The following is a 22514-nucleotide window of genomic DNA, read 5'->3' on the forward strand; positions in this document are numbered from 1 at the left end:
GAGCGTCCTATGGACTCGGACCCCAAGATCCCTCTGATTCTCCACATTGTCAAGAGTCCTACCATTAAGACTATATTCTGCCATCATATTTGACCTACCAAAATGAACCACTTCACACTTATCTGGGTTGAACGCCATCTGCCACTTCATCCAGGTCATTTATAAAAATCACAAGGAGTAAGGGTCCCAGTACAGATCCCTGAGGTACACCACTGGTCACCGACCTCCACTCAGAATACGACCCTTCAACAACCACCTTTTGCCTTCTGTGGGCCAGCCAGTTCTGGATCCACACTGCAATGTCCCCTTGGATCCCATGTCTCCTCACCTTCTCCATAAGCCTCGCATGGGGTACCTTATCAAGCGCCTTGCTGAAATCCATATACACTACATCTACTGCTCTCCCTTCATCGATGTGCTTAGTCACATCCTCAAAAAATTCAATCAGGCTCGTAAGGCAGGACCTGCCCTTGACAAAGCTATGCTGACTATTCCTAATCATATTATACCTCTCCAAATGTTCATAAATCCTGCCTCTCAGGATCTTCTCCATCAGCTTACCAACCACTGAGGTAAGACTCACTGGTCTATAATTTCCTGGGCTATCCCTACTCCCCTTCTTGAATAAGGGAACAACATCCGCAACCCTCCAATCTTCCGGAACCTCTCCCGTCTCCATGGATGACACAAAGATCATCGTCAGAGGATCCGCAATCTCCTCCCTTGCCTCCCACAGCAACCTGGAGTACATCTCATCCGGTCCCAGCGACTTATCTAACTTGATGCTTTCCAAAAGTTTCAGCACTGCCTCTTTTCTAATATCTACATGCTCAAGCTTTTCAGGCCACTGCAAGTCCCTACTACAATCCCCCAGATCTTTTTTCCATGGTGAATACTGACGTAAAGTATTCATTAAGTACCTCCGCTATTTCTTCTGGATCCATACACACTTTCCCACTGCTGCACTTGATAGGCCCTATCCTTTCACATTTCATCCTCTTACTCTTCACATACTTGTAGAACGCCTTGGGGTTTTCCTTAATCCTGCCCGCCAAGGCCTTCTCATGTCCCCTTCTGGCTCTCCTAATCTCTTTCTTAAGTTCCTTCCTTTTAGCCTTGTACTCCTCCAGATCTCTGGAGGAGTACTCAGCTCTGACATCAAAGATCTGAGAAAAGAATAGGAGTTATGAGAAAAGACTCAAGAAACTAGGACAATGGGAGTTTTCACAGAAATAGAAAGGAAATTGAGCACACCAGGGAAAATAATAAGTGGCAGTGGATGGAATAATACAGATGATGAGCCTAGCAAGGCGCCATAATTAGTCCTGGACTTCTTTGCAGTTTTGGAATGCTTGCCACAGGCCCCATTTGTGACAGAGAATTGTGCTTGCACATTAAGGGAAAACTGTTTACATTTGACACTACAAGAACAAGGAAGACATGGGGATTAGTGAACAAAGACATGATGGGGTGAATGATTTCTTCCTGTGCCATAATTGTCTTTGAGGGGACAAAGAAACAAAGTTATCTAAATGACGCAAAAAACAAACTGCTGGAGGATCTCAGAAGGTCAGACAGCATCTGTGGAGGAAAATGGACAGTTGATGTTTTGGGTTAAAACCCTTCATGAAAGAGGAGGGGGGAGATAGCCAGTATAACGAGGTGAGGGGAAGAGATGGGGCAAGAGCTGGCAAGCAATAGGTGGACCAAGGTGAGGAGGGAGGGGTGGACATAACGACAGAGGCTGGGAGGTGATGGGTGGAGGCAACAAAGGGCTGCAGATGATGGAATCTGATAGGAAAAGAAAGAGGAGCACAGAACCAAATAAGGGAGGTGGGGAGGGCAGATGGGAACAGTGGGGGAGGGGACCCAGTGAGAGAAGTGTGTGGGTGATGGGCAGATGGAGTAGGTGTAGGAGGGGAAAGAAACAGGGCGATTGGGGCCTGGTGTGTGTAGAACGCAACGATCCAAGTGAATTTAATCAACTTCACTACTAACTTCCATCCTAACCTCAAACTTACTTGCACCATTTCCGACAGCTCTTTGCCCCTTCTTGATCTCTTTGTCTCCATCTCAGGAGAGAAACTACTCCACTTACATTTACTACAAACCCACGAACTCCCACAGACACCTGGGCTACACCTCCTCCCACCCTGTCTCTTGTAAGGATACCATTCCTTTCTCTCACTTTCTCTGTCTCTGCCATATCTCTTCCTGAGCCTTTCGTTGCGTTCACCATCATCTCCCAGTCTCTGTCACTACTTCCACTCTCCCCTCCTCCATCGCCCTATCAGCCCTCCTCACCTGTCACTTGCCATCTCTTCACCTCTGTATACTGTTTACCTCCCCCTACTCTTTCAGTCCAGATGAAAGGTCTCAACCCAAGATGTCGACTGTCCATTTTCCTCCACAGATGCTGCCTGACCTGCTGAGTTCCTCCAGCAGTTTGTTTTTTAACTCCAGATTCCAGCTTATGAAGTCTCTTGTGTCTCCCTGTCTGAATTAAGAATGCCAATTTGACTGTTGGGGGAGGGGAGGAGGGTTTCGCACACTAAAATAAGCCAAGCATAATCTGGGCAGACTACACACGAGCTGGCTGATTTCTACCCTGTACACAGAGGGGTCATAAGGAATGTTATATACCTATCCTCTCCCACTGTTCAAAGAAGAATCTTTAGATTGATGCCAGGTATAATGGTCTTTAGTTACTGAGGAAGACTTAGAGGGCTGGAGCATTTTGTTTTGTAAAGATGAAGGTTCAAGCAAAAGTGATCAAGGCCTTTGAAATAATTCCCACTGCAAAAGAGAAGGGAAAGTGGTTTACTAAACCCTGAATGAGCTACGGTATGGCTCACTTCAATGTTTCACCACTAATTCGAACCTCCAAATTATGATGGAAAGAGAAACATGAATGTCGAACGATCTGATGAAGGGTCTTTGACCTGAAACATTAACTATTTCTGTTTCCATAGACACTGCCTGGACCTATCGAGTTTTTCCAGCATTCTCTGTTTATATTTCAGATTTCCAGCATATGCTTTTATTTTTATTTTGATCACTAAATTATGATCTTTGTTTTTTGTCTCTGGCACATGAATATTGGCACATAAGTAACCATGAAGCTACTTTAAACATTTTCCAAAATAATGAAAATGTTAATTTTAATGTTAATAAAAATATTATTATTATGTTTATATTTCAGGATATAAACATAAAATGTTATGTTTTGCTTTGTGGTGCAAGGTACATGCATAAACATAAAAATGTTTATGTTGATATTATGTTAGTATTATGTTATATTTCATGTTAATGTTAATGAAAATGAGGGGTGGGTTAGTAAGTTTGCGGGTGACATGAAGGTTGGGGGTGTTGTGCATAGTTTGGAGGGCTGTCAGAGGTTACAGAGGGATATAGATAGGATGCAGAGTTGGGCTGAGAAGTAGCAGATGCAGTTCAACTCAGATAAGTGTGAAGTGGTTCATTTTGATAGGTCAAATATGTTGGTGGAATATAGTCTTAATGGTAGGACTCTTGGCAGTGTGGAGGATCAGAGGGATCTTGGGGTCCGAGTCCATAGGACGCTCAAAGTGGCTGCGCAGGTTGACTCTGTGGTTAAGAAGGCATAAGGTGTATTGTCCTTCATCAATTGGGGAATTGAATTTAGGAGCCGTGAGGTATTGTTGCAGCTATATAGGTCCCTGGTCAGACCCCACTTGGAGTATGGTGCTCAGTTCTGGTCGCCTCACTACAGGAAAGATGTGGAAGCCATAGAGAGGGTGCAGAGGAGATTTACAAGGATGCTGCCTGGGATGCAGAGCATGCCTTATGAAAGCAGGTTGAGGGAACTCGGCCTTTTCTCCTTGGAGAGACGGAGGATGAGTGGGGACCTGATAGAGGTGTATAAGATGATGAGAGGTATTGATAGGGTAGATAGTCAGAGGCTTTTCCCCAGGGCTGAAATGGTGGCCACAAGAGGACATAGGTTTAAAGTGCTGGGGAGTAGATATAGAGGAGATGTCAGGGGTAAGTTTTTTTTACTCAGAGAGTGCTGAGTGCGTGGAATGGGCTGCCGGAAACGGTGGTGGAGGCTGATACGATATGGTCTTTCAAGAGACTGTTAGATAGGTACATGGAGCTGAGTAAAATAGAGGGCTATGAGTAAGCCTAGTAATTACTAGGGCAGGGACATGTTTGGCACAGCTTTGTAGGCTGAAGGGCCTGAATTGTGCTGTAATTGTTCTATGTTCTAAAATGTTAATAGCAACTTTTACTCCTCTCAGTAAAAGTTGCTAAAATAGCTATACTCACCTACTTCACTCACTCTGAGTGATAATGGATTATTTTCAAAGCTGCCTTGTTTTTCCTTGTAACCTGTCCTTGACTGATGGCACTGGCTGGGATTGGCTGAACTAGAAACAAAGACAATATTTATGAAGCCTGTTGAGAAATTTGGTGTCACATGAGAATAACATCAGAGGAATAATTAGGAATTGTCTTCTGATTAATTCTTATTTTTCAAACGAAAAGGTTTTCTTGATCTCAACAAAACTAAATTAAGCAAAAAAAAATGATTATTGGGAATACATAGGAATTCCTGCAATTTTGAAAAGGTTTTAGGTAGCCCCATTGAAATGATCCTTTAATAAATATTATATGTTGTTGGTAAATGATACAAGGAGGAAATGAGGAGAAATATTTACACACAGTTGCCCGGATCTGGAATGGTCTATTTTAAGGCATGGTAGTGTAACGGTTAGTGTTACATTATTACAGTGCCAGCAAACCGGGTTCAATTCCGGCCGCTGTCTGTAAAGAGTTTGTATTTTCTCCCCGTGACTGCGTGGGTTTCCTCTGGGTGCTCCAGTTCCTCCCACATTCCAAAGACATACGGGTTAGGAAGTTGTAGGCATGTATGCTGGAAGTGTGGCGACACTTGCGTGCTGTCCCCAGAACACTCTAGACAAAAGATGTATTTACTGTGTGTTTTGATGTACATGTGACTAATAAAGAAATCTTATCTTATGGAGAGATGGTGGAAGTTAGATTCATAAATTTAAAAGGGAATAGGACCAACTTGAGGAACTTGCAGGATTCCGGACCAAGGAAAAACAAGGCTATGGGACTGTACGCAACAATTCATTTGAAAGAATATGACCAGTATTCTGGCAGGCAAGTGATCTCTTCCAATTCTGTATGTTCTTGAAGTAAAAAAAATTTCATGAAACTCCACGAAAACATTGAGTGGGAGGTGTAGAAAGTGAATACACATGTAAATTTTATGCTGGAAAGATAAGGAAAAACCTTAAAGGAGAAAGAAATTAGCTTTGCTATGAATGCAGTTCATCGGTATGAACATAAGCTTAGGGTCAAATCTGGCCCAGTGGAAGCCTCAGTGAAAACATCCCAGCTTCATGGGCCATGTCTCCATTTAGAAAGCTGACATTACAATATACTGTATTTTAAAAAAAACTTAAAACCAGATTGTTGCACCACATTTAGAAATTTGTCTGCATATACCCACACCTGGTCATTCTAATCCTGCACTCCCCATTAGATTTGTCCCATCTTGTTTAAATTGTCTCTCCACATTTTTATTTTTAAGATTTATAATTAGTTTCAGCAATTTTATATTCTACCATACCATCCTTTCTCATTTATTTAGCAAGGTGTGGAAAAAGTGATATTTTAGTCAGGGCTAGGTTAAGGACAGTAATAGAATCATAGAATCATAGAATTGTACAGCATAGAAACAGGCCATTCAGCCCACTGGGTCTATGCCAACCATCCTGGCTATCTATACTAATGCCACTTGTCTGTATTAATTCCATATGCCTCTATGCCTTGCTCATTCAAAAACCTGGCCAGATGCTTCTTAAATGCTGTGTACTGTTCTTGCCTCCACCACTTCCTCTGGCAGCTCATTCTAGATACCAACTACTCTTTCGGTGAAAAATGTACCCCTCAGATCCCCTTTAAAGCACCTCCCTCACATCTTAAACCTATGCCCTCAAGTTTTAGACATCCCTACCATGAGACTCTGGCTATCTACCCTATCAATGTCTCTTATACTTTTATACACCTCTATCGTATCACCTATGATCAAAAGACAGGCACCCAGTCACCTAACTGACTGGAGCAGTGTAAACTAACACTGATCATTTTAGATCACATTTTTAAGCAAGTTCTGAAAAATATTTGTGTTAGTATACTGCCACAAAGAAATGAAACAGAGCTGAGAGTGCCCTCAAATCACCACAACAAACAAAATACTCTTACCTCCTGTATTCCCTGGAGCTGGTCAGGATTTTGTTTTTAACTGTTTTGTTTCCTATAGTCATATTACTACTGACTCTTGAACAGTTTCTATCTTGCATAGTGGTGCAAATCCAATTCCTTGCAACCAAGTTCTTTATATGAAACTTGCAAACAAGGCATTTATATATCCGAACTGACCTTCAATCCCATATCCATTGATGAGTGAAGAAATAAATACTTAATAAGGAGTAATTTTTCTCCTGTCATAGCTATTCTACATTGGGAGTGTTTTATCAACAATAACTTTTAGTTGCTAACTTTTAGTTGTGCATTGATAAAACACTGCAAAAGATAAAACTAACCTGACAGCTGAAATTTATGGTTGTGCTTGCATCATTTAATTAAAATTTCAACCTTGATGAAAAATAATTGATTGGTCAGAGGGTATAGAATCTGCTCTGGGGTTGATAAGGTTTTATTAAAGGATGGTTGAGTTTAACATCAGTCTAATCCATACCAATTCTACACAGTGAACCTGTGTATAAAAGACAAGGACAGATGCAAGGCATCAAAGGATATTTGAAATACAAGATAACTTCAGCAAATCAGGATGATAAGTCCAGATGAATTTTATTTATTTGTCTGCAGGATATGGATGTCACTGGTCAAGGCTGATACTTATTATCCACCCCTAATTGCCTCTTAAGTTAAGCAGTTATGAGTCAAACACATTATGGATTTGGAGTCACACATAGGCCATACTGGCTAAAGATAGCAAAATTCCTTCCCTAAAGGACATCAGTGAACTAGATGGGATTTTAAACTACAAACCGACAGATTAATGCTTATTGTTACTGAAACTAACTTTCTTAATTAAATTCAAGATTTATTATTTGAATTTAAATTCCCCAGCTTCCTTAGTTGAATTTGAACTTGTATCCAGGATCAATGGTCCCCAGTTCTGACCGCTGGAAAATTACTTTAACTACATTATCGTACTCACGTCAAAGTCTCTCCTGTAAATTGAGGTGTTCTACAAATCGGTCACCCAATCTGCATTTGTTTTTTCTACTATAGAGGAGGCTACATCAGGAGCACCAAATGCAATACATTAAACTGGAAGAGCACCAAGTGAATTGCTGCTTCACCTGGAGGGAGTGCTTGCATCCCTGGATGGTGGGAAAGGATAGGTGTTGCATTTCACTAAGCAACTATGGTCTCCTATTCTGTCAATGCCTCAATTTTAAAATTACAAGCCCTGTTTTCAAATTCCACCATGTATCACTGCTCCCAATCTTTGGTCCTCCTCAAGTCCTGCAACCATCAGAAAACTTTTCAGTCCTTCAGCTTTGGACTATTAATCACCCCTAATTTTAGTTGTAATTTCTTTCCTGAACATTTTGCCTCTTTTCTCCTTATTTAGTGGCAATATTTGATATCTAATTCTTTAACCAAGCTTTCGGTCACCCATCCAGTACCTCTTTGTGTCTTAGAAAATAAAACAGAACAGCACAGGAACAGACCCTTCAGCCTACAAAGTCTGTGCCGACCATAAGGCCAATCCAAACTAATCCCATCTGCCTGCATGTGGTCCATATCCTTCCAATACCTGCCTGTTCATGTGACTGTCTAAATGCCTTTTATTGTATCTGCTTCCATCACCTTCAAGAACCTACCACTCTCCATGTAAAATATTTGCCTTGCAAATCTCCTTTAAATTTTCCCCCTCACTTTAAAGCTATGCCCTCTAGTATTTGATATTTCCACCCTGGAAAAAAATCTGACTATCTACCATATCTACACCTCTCATAATTTTATATTCCCCTATCAGATTGGCCCTCAGCCCCCGACACTCCAGAGAAAACAACCCTAGTTTATCCCACCTCTTCTTAGAGTTACTACTCTCTAATCCAGGCAACATTCTGGTGAGCCTTGGTGTCAAACTTTGAGAAAAATCATGCCTTGGATCATGTCCAGTCTTACACTGAATAAAAACAAGTTCTTTTTACTAGAACAGACTGAAATATAAATCTCTGGTACTAACACAGATATTGCTTTTGAAGTGGAAACTGAGGGTTGCTGCTTAGACTTCTTATCTAATCCTGCAGCTACCAGTCGTAGCAGGAGTTTATACTGTTCCTTCTCATTCTTCTCTGTGCTCTGCAGAGAGAATAGAAAACAATATTTAAATTCTGAACATTTCTCCTAAGTCTCCTTTCCCGAAGTTCATACACAAGAAGTGGAGAACTGTGGCACCATTTTATACATGCAAGTCAAGGTTGTCAGCACCAGACAGTTCAAACATTGGTCTCACCATTGCAAAGCCACCAATATCCTCAGCATCTATATATGCACATTTCCAGCAGAGTAGAGGGCTCATGAATAACCACCAAGGACAGGAACTAACAACAGTTTACTCTCTCCAAGGGAGATGTGTTACTAGGAAATGTTGTAGCCTTACTGTCTTCAGGTTGCCAATAACAAGATCAATTTACAAGGTGGTCCAAGAAGATTTGGGACTCAACATATCAGAAATGTGGATGTAGGGATTTGTAAGATGAAGGGCAAATATTGTTTTTTCAGTTTATAATATGCACCAAATGGAGAGGGGTTCCATGCAGCCAGGTTCATAAATTTAAGTGTGCATTGCTAGATCTAGGTGAGGTGTCAGGAACTGTTTCTTTTCCAGAGGATAGTGGGCCTCTGGAAACCTACTAGTCTTATGCAGTGGACAGTGATTCACTGAATTCCTTTAAGCAAGAGCTGGACTGGATTTTTGCTAGGTTGTCATCACCTCAGGCATAGCGTGGGGACTTTGGAACTAGAGTGATCTACTGTAGATACTTTGATCACTTAAATGAATCAAAAGAATTTCCCCGATGTTTATTTCTCCAAATTGGATTTTCATCTGGTTCATTGCTTTTTTCCAAGTGATCACAAATATTCACCACCACATTTCAAACAATCTTAGGTGGCAATGAGGAGTCGTACAGGAGTGAGATAGATTGGCTGGTTGAGCGGTGTCACAACACCTCACACTCAATCTCAGTAAGACCAAGGAATTGATTGTGGACTTCAGGAAGGGGAAGTTGGGAGAACACACACCAGTTCTCATTGAGGGGTCAGCTGTGGAAAGGGTGAGCAGCTTCAAGTTCCTGGGCACATCTCAGAGGATCTATCTTGGGCCTAATATATTGATGCAATCACGAAGAAGGCATGCCAGTGGCTCTACTTCATTAGGAGTTTGAGGAGATTTGGTATGTCACCAAAGACTCTTGCAAATGTCTACAGATTTACAGTGGAGAGCATTTTGACTGGTTGCATCACCATCTGGTCTGGAGGCTCCAATGTGCAGGATCGAAAGAGGCTGCAGAGGGCTGTAGACTCAGCCAGCTCCATCACAGGCACAACCCTCACCAGCCCACCCCCCACCCACCAAGGACATCTTCAAGAGGTGGTGACTCAAGAAGGCAGCATCCATCATTAAGGACCCTAACCACCCGGGACATGTCCTCTTCATGTTACTACCATTGGGGAGGAGGTACAGGAGCCTGAAAACCCAAACTCAATGCTTCAGAGACAGTTCCTTCCCTTCCACCATCAGATTTCTGAACAGTCCATGAACACTACCTCATTTTGCACTATTTATTTATTTTTGTAACTTACAGTAATTCTTATGTCTTGCACTGTACTGCTGCCGCAAAACAACAAATTTCACAACATATGTCAGTGATAATAAACATGATTCTGAACATTTTATGATTCATAAGATTGAATGGACTGGAAGGGGTGTGTGCAGGAAATCTGGGAAACTCCTGTTCAATCTCCAGATCCCTGGTGATCAAGTCCAGCAGGCACACTGGCCTGAGTTCTTTGCTTCCCCTTCCTTTTATTAGAGGCTACCTTAGCCACAGCCAGAAACAGTTTAGCTCTCTTGAGAGAAGTCACAAATTCACCATCAGCCTCAAAGCACTAGACAGTTCCAGTCTACTATACTCTGAGAAAGCACCAGCCTTTATTTGGACTTTTACAACAAAATCTTTGATACATGGTCCATCCTAACCCAGTGGAACAACCAAAAACCCTTCATTATCTTTTTAAATCTCAACCACAGTCACAGCTCCTTTACTCTATCTTGATAACTAAGATGTGTTGAAGTAGTAATTGTTCTAGTGTCCCTCTTCTCCAATCTTTCTGCAGCCTCAATATCTCACACAATGTGATAGGATCAAAACTGGAGACATGGACACAGCTGTGTAACTAAAGCCTGACTAAGGTGGGAGTACCATCACCAGAAATACTGCTGTTGTTCAAGGCAGCAGCACACACCAGCTGCTCTAGGGCAATAAAGAATAGGCAATAAATACTGATATTTCTCGCAACGCTCACATCACATAAGTGAATAAAAGAGGTCTCATACAAGGTCAAAATAGTATTGTTTGTCTTATAATCAAATATTCTTTAAATGCAGCCCCACATCCCTACTCACTTTAACTCCCACTTTACAGAACTGCTTGTGAATCATGAGATCTGCATGTACTTGTTCTTTTTCACCATTTGAATAGTTTCTCCAGAATGACTGTATAAGTGTTCAGCATTTGCCCTGCCTACATGCCTAACTGTGCATTTTTCTAAAATGAATACCTGCAATCTGCTTACACTACACTCCTCTGAAAATTCACCTCAAATATTGACTTGTTAGTGTGTGAATATACTTTGTCAAAAGACATCAAAAATGTGTTAGTTAACATGCCTTTGAAAAGTGTTTGCTTGGGCAAGCATTATCAATTTTTAAAAAAAATTTTACTTACAGCGTGGTAACAGGCCCTTCCGGCCCAACGAGTCCGCACCGCCCATTTTAAACCCAATTAACTTACCTCTATGTCTTTGCAATGTGGGAGGAAACCGGAACACCCGGAGGAAACCCACACAGACACGGGAGAACGTACAAACCCCTTACAGACAGTGACGAGAATCGAACCCTGATCACTGGCACTGTAATAGTGTCGCGCTAACCGCTATGCTACCGTGCCGCCCTTATCCATTTTGTATTTTTATAACATTCAGGCAAGACAAATCTTCAACTCAATATGTTGATGTGCAATTTTAGAAGAGGGAAATGCATCAAATAATCAGATGGAGTGTTAAATAACCTTGAGACAGCAATTCTTCACAATTACAGCTAAATAGCTCCAATGTAGAGAGAAAGAATTTGGTGTAAAAAGTAACTAAACCTCTTTGCTTAAGCTGTGTCCACAACAGCCCAAGCAACATCTTTAACTTCCTTGTGATTTGTATTTTCAAATTGTCCATTAAGTTTGCCATAAATCATCAAAAATTAACACTTCCCATGCCTTGTGGTTAATGTGCTAATTGTTATTCACTGTCAATCATTCTTTGCTATCCAGAAGACTGAAAGTGTGGAGTCTCATTGCCTTGTCACTGGAGAAGTTTAAAAATGCCATACTTTGATTATTTTCTTACTTTTCTTTTCTTGTTCTTTCTCAATTTGATTGTTCCTTCTTGCTCTTCCTCCTCCAGAATGTGATTCAAAACTGAATTCTCTCACTTTTTGTCCTTCCACTGTTTGATTCTCAGTCCATAAATCTCATTGTTTGGGTTGACTGTTCATTAAGGAACTAAATGCTTAAATGCCCTAACCACATCGCTAGTCAACTTCAGGAGCAACGAAAATCTTAATGCATTATCAGAACTGGCAAAACAGGGGAGGTGAATCACTTTGCTGAACACCTCCATTCAGTCTGCAACTATGATCCTAGGTCTCCTGCATGGTTCCAATCTGTACAAATGGGCAGTTCAATGTCATATAGCTCACACCCTGAAGTCAACAACCCAGGAACAAAACACACATACACAATGACACACATGAAACACTGGAGGAACTGAGTAGGTCAGGTAGCATCTATGGAGGGAAATGAACAGTCAATGTTTCAGGCCGAGACCCTTCATCAGGACGAAACACTCCTCCCATATCCCCCTAGTAGCACTAGCTAACAGTTCTGATGCTACCTGGTGAAGAAGCTCCTCTAGAACTTTTTTTAAAATTTGTCCCATTACTGTCCTTTTTTTTTGCCTTGCATCATCATCCTTCCATGCTATCAAACCACAAAGGGTCATACAGCATGGAAACAGGCCTTTTGGCCTACCACGTCCATCAAGTACCCAACTATACTAATCCCACTTACCAGCACTTGGTCCATAGCCTTCGATGCTTTAGCAATTCAAGTACTTACTTAGATACATGCTGAGAGTGTACCTGCCTCCAGCACCCCTCAAGCAGTGCATTCCAGATTCCAGCCAAACCTCTTTCCCATAACAGAGGTGTTAAAAGCTAGAGGACATAGGTTTAGGACAAAGAGAAAAAAAATTCCTACTATCTACCTTGTCCTTGCCCCTCATAAATTTTGTTTACCTCTATCAGATCCCTCTCAGCTTGTTTGCTATAAAGAAAACAAATCCAACCTATCTGGTCACTCCTCATAATTGCTGAGGCGGCACAGTAGCGTAGCAGTTAGCGCGACGCTATTACAGTGCCAACGATCGGGGTTCGATTCTCGCCGCTGTCTGTAAGGAGTTTGTACGTTCTCCCGTGTCTGCGTGGGTTTCCTCTGGGTGCTCCGGTTTCCTCCCACATTGCAAAGGCGTATGGGTAGGTTAATTTGGGTTTAAAATGGGCGGTGCGGACTCATTGGGCCGGAAGGGCCTGTTACCACACTGTAAATAAAATTTTAACTTTTAAAAAAATTGCTAGCAATTTCTGATATTGTTTCAGACCTATTGTTCACCTGGTTTACAGTGCTGTGCCTGACGTCATTCCTGATTGGTGGTGGTGTAGATGGAAGGCTGCGGTGCTGTAGAGGAACAGGCCTCAGCTCACTGGTTTTTCCTGGAAGGTCAAGGACTTTTCTGTCAAAGACAAATACAGCACAATTAAACACCACTCCCAATTTACTCCAGTGCCTTTGTGATGCTTTTGTCCAGAAATACCAGCAATATTCCATCCAATGGCCAATTTAGGAATGAGAAGTTGCAGCTGATGACCCCAAGGCTGTTTGTCGTTCAACCAGAGAAACTGGCTGGAACTGGCCTCGGAGCACAGCAAGAGTAACATTTTTTTGAGGTGGGAGAAAGATTTGACTTGTTTAAAGTAAAAGGACAGTCAAGCTCACACATTTTCCTTTACATTTTGTTTAATGTAAAATGTAAACAAGCAGAACCACTTACACAAATTGAGATTATTTTTAATTTCAAGTTCCACCTCAGTGTTTTTGTACACTGTGATGCCACTCCCTAGCCGTTTTAGTGATTTTGACACATCTTTGTCCTGAAGTACTTACAATAGCCCATCCAATTGCCATGAGCTTAGCTATATCCCTGCTCCATAATGTCACTGAGGGAATGCTTGCAAACACATGAATGTATTTAAAGACAGACAAAAAGAATAGACAGCTTAACCTTGTCACATATCAAGCTATACTCACTTTTGCTTTATCTTGTCAAATTCATGCCATTTTCCTTCATTCCCATGGTTCTTCCTCCTCAGTTCCTGGCCAATATCTAAGATAAGCAGCAATCAAAAAGCAACATGAATCAGTATCTTTAGGCCAGTCCATCCTTGTAACAAGTAGTTTTAATAGACGTTTTCAAATGTTGTTGCATAATGGATGGTCAAAGGTCCACATGCGATGTGCTAAATTACAGAATGTATTGAAGCTCACTAATTACATTTTCCTTGATATACCTGCAGGAAAATTATTCAATGGAACATCAGTGTGACAAAAATGTACAGAAAAACGTCAGCACAAAACAAAAATACTGTGATCAGAACAATTCTAAGGAATAGTGAGACAGAAGTCATCATAATTTATTGTAAAAATAATGTAGATATGCAGTTAAATGTGAAATGCATGATGGCTCTAAAAGTTTCTAATGAAGCTTGGGGCAGAGTAACAAAATACAGCACAATTTTTGTTAAATCTGTCTGTGCAAAATTTTTAACTAGACTGTAAACAGTGACCCCTATCCACTTTATTTCACTGAAAGCAAGAAACCCAGTATCTTTCCATATGTATCCAACTCCATGGACTTCTTACAAGTTTTCCACATAGTCTATGCTCTATTCGCTTCATGTTCAAAAATGGTCCAAGACATGGCCTTACAGTCCATTACTTTATCTCAGTACAAGACCCAGCTCCCTTGCCCTGCTCTCAACTGAGATGTGTGTCTAGGGAAACCAGTACTGGGCAAAATTCCAAACCCAAATAAACAGCCTAGCATCAGACACAAGCTTTGGAGGATCATAGTGGCTATGGAGGTGGAAGGCAAAAGATAATTGTGAATCTAGGCTGGGGGAAACAGAGGATAGGACCATAAGACATGGGACGTTACAGAATAGGAAAAGGCCCACCAGTCCATGATGTCTGTGCCAGACACAATGCTGAATTAAACTAAATCTCGTCTGCCTGCACATGATCCACATCTCTCCATTCCCTACATATTTACGTGTCTATCCAAAAGTCTCCTAAACATCACTATTGTATCTACTTCCACCACTACCCCTGGCAGCCCATTCCAGGCACCCACCACTATCTGTGTAAAAAAACTTGACCCGCACAAATCCTTTAAACTTTCCCCTTCTCACCTTAAATGCATGTTCTCTAGTATTTGGCATTTCTATCCTGGGAAAAAGGTTCTGACTGTTTACCATAGCTATGCCTCTCATAATTTTATAACCTTCTGTCAGGTCTCCTCTCAGCCTCCAACACTCCAGAGAAAACAACCCAAGTTTGTCCAACCTCTCCTTACAGTTCATACCATCTAATCCAGGCAGCATCCTGGTAAACCTCTTCTGTACCCTCTCCAAAGTCTCTACGTCCTTCCTGTAATGGGGGAGTGACCAGAATTGCACACGATGTAGGACCCAAGACCAGGAATGAGGAATGCCAAAAACTGCTGCTCAGAAGCAGTGACAAAGTACGAACTGGAACAAGGAGTCAGATATGGTGCCTTTACTTCCATCAGAATAAAATATGAAGCTTCACCAGTTTCATCAAAACTACAGGTTGTAAATCAATCTTAGAAACTGGAAGTTGAGACAGAGAGCCCTAAAATCCAGTGGAGATTTAGCAAATTAAAACTTGGTAGGTTTTAATTTCTAAAAACACACCAAAATTTCTGGAAATACTCAGTAAGTTTCTCTCTAGAGATTGTCTAACCTACTTAGTATTTTCTGATTTTATTTCAGATTTCCAGCTTTCACAGGTATTTATTTTTGTAGATTTATTTTTCTAGAACGTAATTGGTACAATGACTTATTAGAAATGAGAAGAGTAGATTAAATTGGTTCTGATCAAATGACTTGTTACAGTAGCTGGATGACTGGACATTGATCTCCGCCATCAGAATCCTCCAGGATGTAAGATGTTAACTGGGAGGGAACAGCATTTTTCCCTCCAAGTCAAAGCTTTCAATATATACAAGAGGTAGAGAGTGTGAAAGAGAAATAAGTGGCAAACTATGGGAAGATCTGTACCAACAAACGTAAACTTGGACTTACCTACTTTTAAGTCCACTCTTGATAAAGAGTCCTGAGAATTGGAGTCATGGAGATCAGTCAGGGAAAAGGAAAGTTCCTTAAAGGAGGGAGATGTATTAGTAACGTCTAATATAAAGAAAACAAAATCATCTATTACTCTACTGTAAAAATAAAGATTCTGGATAGCTATATGCACGAAAATGCTAACTTTATCACTTTTATCTACATTTTCCCACCTTTTCCCTGAATTGATTGGGCTTTCATTTACTAACAAAAGCAATGCACAATGCAAATCACAAGTTACAGGCTGATGAGAAAGAGATAACTTGCGAGATGTGAAACACCACAAATAATTGAATGACTCCTGCCACTCCGTGACTTGACTCAAAAAAAGACACCTCCTCTGCAGTGTTCCCATGATTTTCATAAACGCTGTATTTGTCCATTAAACTAGAGTGCTTAAGGTGCCTACTGTAAGTAGTCCAGATCTCAGGACAATACAGGAGGATAGGGTTCACTGCTATCCATTAGATCATGTTTTGTGCCATGTTTGATCTCAGATATCCTTTTCCTCAAATAATCAATGGCAGTACATTGAAGGCGATGGTGAAATTCATTATCGAGGTCTAGCTTCACTGAAAGGTAACTCCTAGGATATGGAAACATACCACCAATACCTTCTCTGCAAAATCCTTCAAATCCACTGGAAGGATAATTGAACTAATATTAGCATCCTCTGCCTGGCCAACATCTCCAGCAATGAAGCCCTGATTACACCACTGGCTGTATTAGACAAGCCTTGTCACTTGCATATCCGACAGCCAACTGATTCCTGAAACAGACACTACTCCAAGCCCCATCATGGGAAAATATTACCAGGTAGACAGTGGAAAAGATTCAAGGATATGCTCACAGCCCCCATGGAAAAGAAATGCAACATCTCTACCGACTACTTGGAATTTCTGACCCACTGTCACTCAGGGCGGAGAAGGAGCATTCAGGGTGGTATTAAGAACCTCAAGTCCAAACTTCAAGAAAATCTAGCTTTCCTTTTTTCTAAAGATGCAAATAAAAACCATGGGAAGAAGCAAGCCAGAACAAAAGGAAACCCTTGTTAAATCAATGGAATACTGATAGGTTATAGGCCAAGCTGCTAGAACAATGCAAAAGCCAGATGCCCAGACCCTCAGTTATTAACCAGATCCTCATAAAAAGCCTGACTGCACAAAGAAGTAGAGGGAGAACAAAAAGCATTTAAGATTATGAGGCACCCATCACCCATGCACACTTCTCCCACATGATCCTCTCTGGATAGCAGATGTGCTGAAGTAACACAAAGGAGTAGCTCCAACACAGCTCCCATGGACCTCCTCTACAATTTACACCTTCATAGTTACAGTTATACAGACAATACAATTAGCATGGTGGGTTCCTTTGACTGTCTGATTATTTTCAAAAAATTATGCTCGACTAATTATATCACTGACCTGTTTCAATGGTTGGCTCGACTTCCTCTGCATGGAGGATTTGGATTCTACTTGCATGACTTTGTAACCAAAAGGCGACACTGATTTTATATAGCTGACAATTCCTGTTAAAGACTTCTTAACTGCATTCACAAAGTCATCTAGAAAACAAAGAACAATTTGTTTTCTTTCAGTGACTGAATGTTGCTCCATTTCCCTCTTCTGACTATCTTTTCCATGTTGTTTGCATGGGAAGACAGGCTGAAGGCATATTGCAGGACCCCAGCTAATCCCTGCTGTTTATTGCCAGGATGTGTGTGATAGCAATCAGGAGCCACCTTCCTGGAGATGAAAAGCCACATTGGCGCAATATCTTCCCCAGATACTGCGCACAACTAAGCAGGTGCACAATTGCACCCAACCTTTTTAATAACACTGTGGTTCCATTGCATGGTATCACCAAACGATCTTCATCTTTTACTGCACTGAATGCCTCAATTTGATGATCTTTATATCACCTACCAATTTTGAATTAGTCCAATCATCTACCTTCTCAGCTATTACAAAAAAATTTATGATTCATATCAGTACTGTATCCAGTGTTATACACTAGAAGACCTGTATCCACCAACATCATACGTAAATCAGAGTCATACAGCACCAAAATGAGTCCATCGACCCACCAAACACATGACAAAAAATTTGCCCATCTACTCTCATCCCATAGCCATATCCTTCCAGGCCTTGCCTTTTCACGTGCCTATGGAAATGCCTCTTAAGCATAGTGATTATATCAGATTCCACCAAATCCATTGGCAGCACATCCAGATATCAACCATCCTCTGTGTAAAAAAATTTTCCCCTCAGATCCCTTTTAAAAATCCTTTTTCTCACCTTAAGCCTATGCCCTTTTATTTTTGATACCCCTACCATGAAAGAGATTCTGACTCTCTATCCTTTCCATGCTTCTCATAACTTTACATACCTCTCTCAGCCTCCTTCGTTCCACGGAAACAAACCCAGCCTATCCAATCTCTTCTTTTAAGTAAAATCCTCCAATCAAATCAGCATTCTGGTGAATCTCCTCTGCACTATCTCCAGTATAACCACACCCTTCCTACAGTGTGGTGACCAGAAATGGATGCAATACTCCAAGTGTAGCCTAACTGGTTACAGAACACCAGTTACCACATAACACCTCAATTTTTATACCCTATGCTCCAACCTATGAAGGCAAGCATGCCATATACCTCTTCACCACCCTATCTACCTGCGTGCTATTGGAACTATGGACTTGAACCTCAAGGTCTCTCTGTTCATCAACCTACAATAGGGCCCTACTATTTACTATACATGTCCTACCTCTATTTGAGTTCCTAAAGCATCACCTTGCATTTGTCAGGATTAAATTCCATCTGCCCCTACTCCACTCCATTTTCCATCTGATCTATATCCTACTGTTGCCTTAGGCAACCTTCTCCACTATCCACAACATCACCAACTTTCATGTCATCCACAAACTTAGTAATCATTCACATCCCAATCGTTAATATATAAATCACAAACAACAAAGGCCTCCCCTCTGATCCTTGAGGTACACCACTGGTCAAAAACTTTCAAACAGAAAAGCATCCTTCCAACATTAAGCTCTCCATTTTATCACCAAGCTAATTTTGGACCCAATTCACCAGCTGCCCTTGGATCCCATGTGCCTTAACTTTCTTGACCAGCCTACCATGCAGGACCTTGTCAAATGCCTTACTAAAGTCCATACAGACAACATCCACTGCCCAGCCTTCATCATTCTTCTTAGTTACCTCCTCAAAAAATGAGACAAGATTGAAACAAGGCCACTGGAGTTGCAAGGCAGCAGTTGCACCAGTGTGCCTCCCCAAAAGTTGAAAGTAAGATAACTGAAATGTCATTATATCAATGGGTTTTCTGCAGCTTTCCCCATCCAGGAATAGACATCTTGTGAGATGGAATGCTATGCTAACCACCCCTGATCAGCTCCTGCCTTTCCAAATATATGATAGTGAAGGTAAGAATAGGAGAAGATGGCAGATGAATGCATGGCTGGATAAGTACATGGGACAATGATATTGTGGCTCTTGTAGAGACTTGGCTGTCACCAGGGCAGGAATGGGTACTGAGTATTCCTGGATTTCAGTGTTTTAAAAAGGATAGGGAGGGGGGAGGAGGGGTGGTGTTACTGGTCAGGGATACTATTACAGCTGCAGAAAGGGTGGATAATGTAGAAGGATCCTCTCTAGAGTCAGTATGGGTGGAAGTTAGGAACAAGAAAGGAGCAGTTACTCCACTGGGAGTATTCTATAGGCCCCCGGTAGCAGCAAGGATACTGAGGAGAAGATTGGGAGGCAGATTTTGGAAAGGTGCAAGAATAACAGGGTTGTTATCATGGGAGACTTCAACTTCCCAAATATTGATTGGCACCTGCTTAGTACCAAAGGTTTAGATGAGGCAGAGTTTGTTAAGTGTGTCCAGGACAGATTCCTGTCACAGTATGTTGACAGGCCGACTAGAGGGAATGCCATATTAGATCTAGTATTAGGTAATGAACCAGGTCAGGTGACAGATCTATCGGTGGGTGAGCAGTTGGGGGACAGTGAGCACCGCTCCCTAACCTTTAGCATTGTCATGGACAAGGATAGGAGCAGAGAGGACAGGAAGATATTTAATTGGGGAAGGGCAAATTATGAAGCTATAAGGCTAGAACTTGCGAGAGTAAATTGGGATGACATTTTTGAAGGGAAATTTACTATGGAGATGTGGTCAATGTTCAGGGATCTCTTGCAGGATGTTAGGGATAAATTTGTCCCGGTGAGGCAGAGAAAGAATGGCAGGGTGAAGGAACCATGGGTGACAAGAGAAGTGGAACAACTAGTTAGGAGGAAGAAGGCAGCATACATAAGGTGTAGGCAGCAAGGATCAGATAGGGATCATGAGGAATATAGGGTAGCAAGGATGGAACTTAAGAAGGGGCTGAGGAGAGCAAGAAGGGGACATGAAAAGGCCTTGGTGAGTAGGGTTAAGAAAAATCCCAAGGCTTTTTTCACGTACGTGAAGAGCAGAAGGACGACGAGAGTAAAGGTAGGACGGATTAGAGACAAGGTGGGAAGATGTGCCTGGAAGCTGTGGAAATGGCTGAGGTTCTCATGAATACTTCTCTTCAGTATTCACCAAGGAGAGGGGCCTTGATGATGCTGAGGACAGTGTTGATAAGGTTAATGTTCTAGAGCATGTAGATATCAAGAGGGAGGATGTGTTGGAGCTGTTAGAAAATATTAGGACAGATAAGTCCCCAGGGCCTGACGGAATATTCCCCAGGCTGCTCGAGGCGAGAGAGGAGATTGCTGAACCGTTAGCTAGGATCTTTGAGTCCTCATTGTCCATGGGAATGGAGGGTGGTAAATGTTGTCCCCTTATTCAAAAAAGGTAGTAGGGATAGTCAAGGGAATTACAGACCAGTGAGCCTTATGTCTGTGGTGGGCAAGCTGTTGGAAAGGATTCTTAGAGATAGGATCTATGAGCATTTACAGAATCATGGACTGATTAGGGACAGCCAGCATGGCTTTGTGAAGGGAAGATCATGTCTCACAAGCCTGATAGGATTCTTTGAGGAGGTGACCAGGCAGATTGACGAGGGTAGTGCAGCAGATGTGGTCTACATAGATTTTAGTAAGGCGTTTGACAAGGTTCCACATGGTAGGCTTCTTCAGAAGGTCAGTGGGCATGGGATCCAGGGAAGCTTGGCCATGTGGATTCAGAATTGGCTTGCCTGTAGAAAGCAGAGGGTTGTGGTGGAGGGAGTGCATTCAGATTGGAGGGCTGTGACCAACGGTGTCCCACAAGGATCTGCTCTGGGACCTCTACTTTTTGTGATATTTATTAATGACTTGCATGAGGGGGTAGAAGGGTGGGTTGGCAAGTTTGCAGACGACACAAAGGTCGGTGGTGTTGTGGATAGTGTGGAGGACTGTCAAAGATTGCAGAGGGATATTGTTAGGATACAGAGCTGGGCTGAGAAGTGGCAGATGGAGTTCAATCTGGAGAAGTGTGAGGTGGTACACTTTGGAAGGACAAACTCCAAGGTGGAGTACAAGGTTAATGGCAGGATTCTGGGGAGTGTGGAGAACCAGAGGGATCTGGGGGTTCATATCCACAGATCACTGAAAGTTGCCTCACTGGTGGATAGGGTAGTTAAGAAAGCTTATGGGATGTTAGCTTTCATAAGTCGTGGGATCGAGTTTAAGAGACGCGAGGTAATGATACAGCTTTACAAAACTCTGGTTAGACCACACTTGGAGTACTGTGTCCAGTTCTGGTCGCCTCATTATAGGAAGGATGTGGAAGCCTTGGAAAGGTTGCAGAGGAGATTTACCAGGATGCTGCCTGGTTTGGAGAGTATGGATTATGAGGACAGACTAAGGGAGCTAGGGCTTTACTCTTTGGAGAGAAGGATGATGAGGGGAGACATGATAGAGGTATACAAAATATTAAGGGGAATAGATAGTGGACAGCCAGTGCCTCTTTCCCAGGGCACCAATGCTCAATACAAGAAGGCATGGCTTTAAAGTAATGGGTGGGAAGTTCAAGGGAGCTATCAGAGGGAGATTTTTTACCCAGAGAGTGGTTGGTGCATGGAATGCGCTGCCTGGGATGGTGGAGGCAGGTACGTTGGTCAAGTTCAAGAGATTGTTAGATAAGCATATGGAGGAATTTAAAATAGGGGGATATGTGGGAGGAAGGGGTTAGATAGTCTTAGGTGTGGTTTAAAGGTCGGCACAACATGGTGAGCCGAAGGGCCTGTATTGTGCTGTATTGTTCTATGGTTCTATGTAAATCCTATCCCTTAGAATCTTCTCCAATAATTTCCCTACCACCAACATAAGGCACTTAGGTCTATAGTTACCTGCTTTATCCCTGCTGCCATTCAAAAATAAAGGAACAACATTATCCAACATGTCTTTCACCAACTGACCTGAATCCACATTTTTTTATTTTGCCCACATTATTCAATGAGAGACTTGTAACCATCAATACCTAAACTTTATGGTGCAAACTTATAAATACCTGTTCTGTACCTTAGTGAAAGATTTATATCTGTTTTGTACCTTACTGACAGATTTATACCCACAGTACATGGTGTAAGGACAGACTTGAAGCCATCAGTATCTCATCCCAGCTCAAAAGGAATAGACCTACAGTATTGGACA

General features: G+C 41.8%; 1 protein-coding gene across 4 annotated transcripts in view; it reads right to left on the reverse strand.

The window, feature by feature from the left end:
• Positions 1 to 22514, reverse strand: part of LOC127573493 (sentrin-specific protease 2-like) — a 56467-nt gene that overhangs the window by 28463 nt on the left and 5490 nt on the right. For 2 of the 4 annotated variants that reach the window (XM_052021777.1, XM_052021773.1), the window contains exons 3-8: positions 17299 to 17438; positions 15833 to 15908; positions 13758 to 13833; positions 13062 to 13182; positions 8300 to 8415; positions 4309 to 4409 (exon numbers count right to left, since the gene is read on the reverse strand). In XM_052021777.1, coding sequence (XP_051877737.1) covers positions 4309 to 4409; positions 8300 to 8415; positions 13062 to 13182; positions 13758 to 13833; positions 15833 to 15908; positions 17299 to 17438 — 630 coding nt within the window. The remainder of the gene's footprint in view (positions 1 to 4308; positions 4410 to 8299; positions 8416 to 13061; positions 13183 to 13757; positions 13834 to 15832; positions 15909 to 17298; positions 17439 to 22514) is intronic. The other 2 variants (XM_052021786.1, XM_052021793.1) reach the window with 2 other exon arrangements.

Source organism: Pristis pectinata, chromosome 1, assembly GCF_009764475.1.
Source record: "Pristis pectinata isolate sPriPec2 chromosome 1, sPriPec2.1.pri, whole genome shotgun sequence".
NCBI lineage: Eukaryota > Metazoa > Chordata > Chondrichthyes > Rhinopristiformes > Pristidae > Pristis > Pristis pectinata.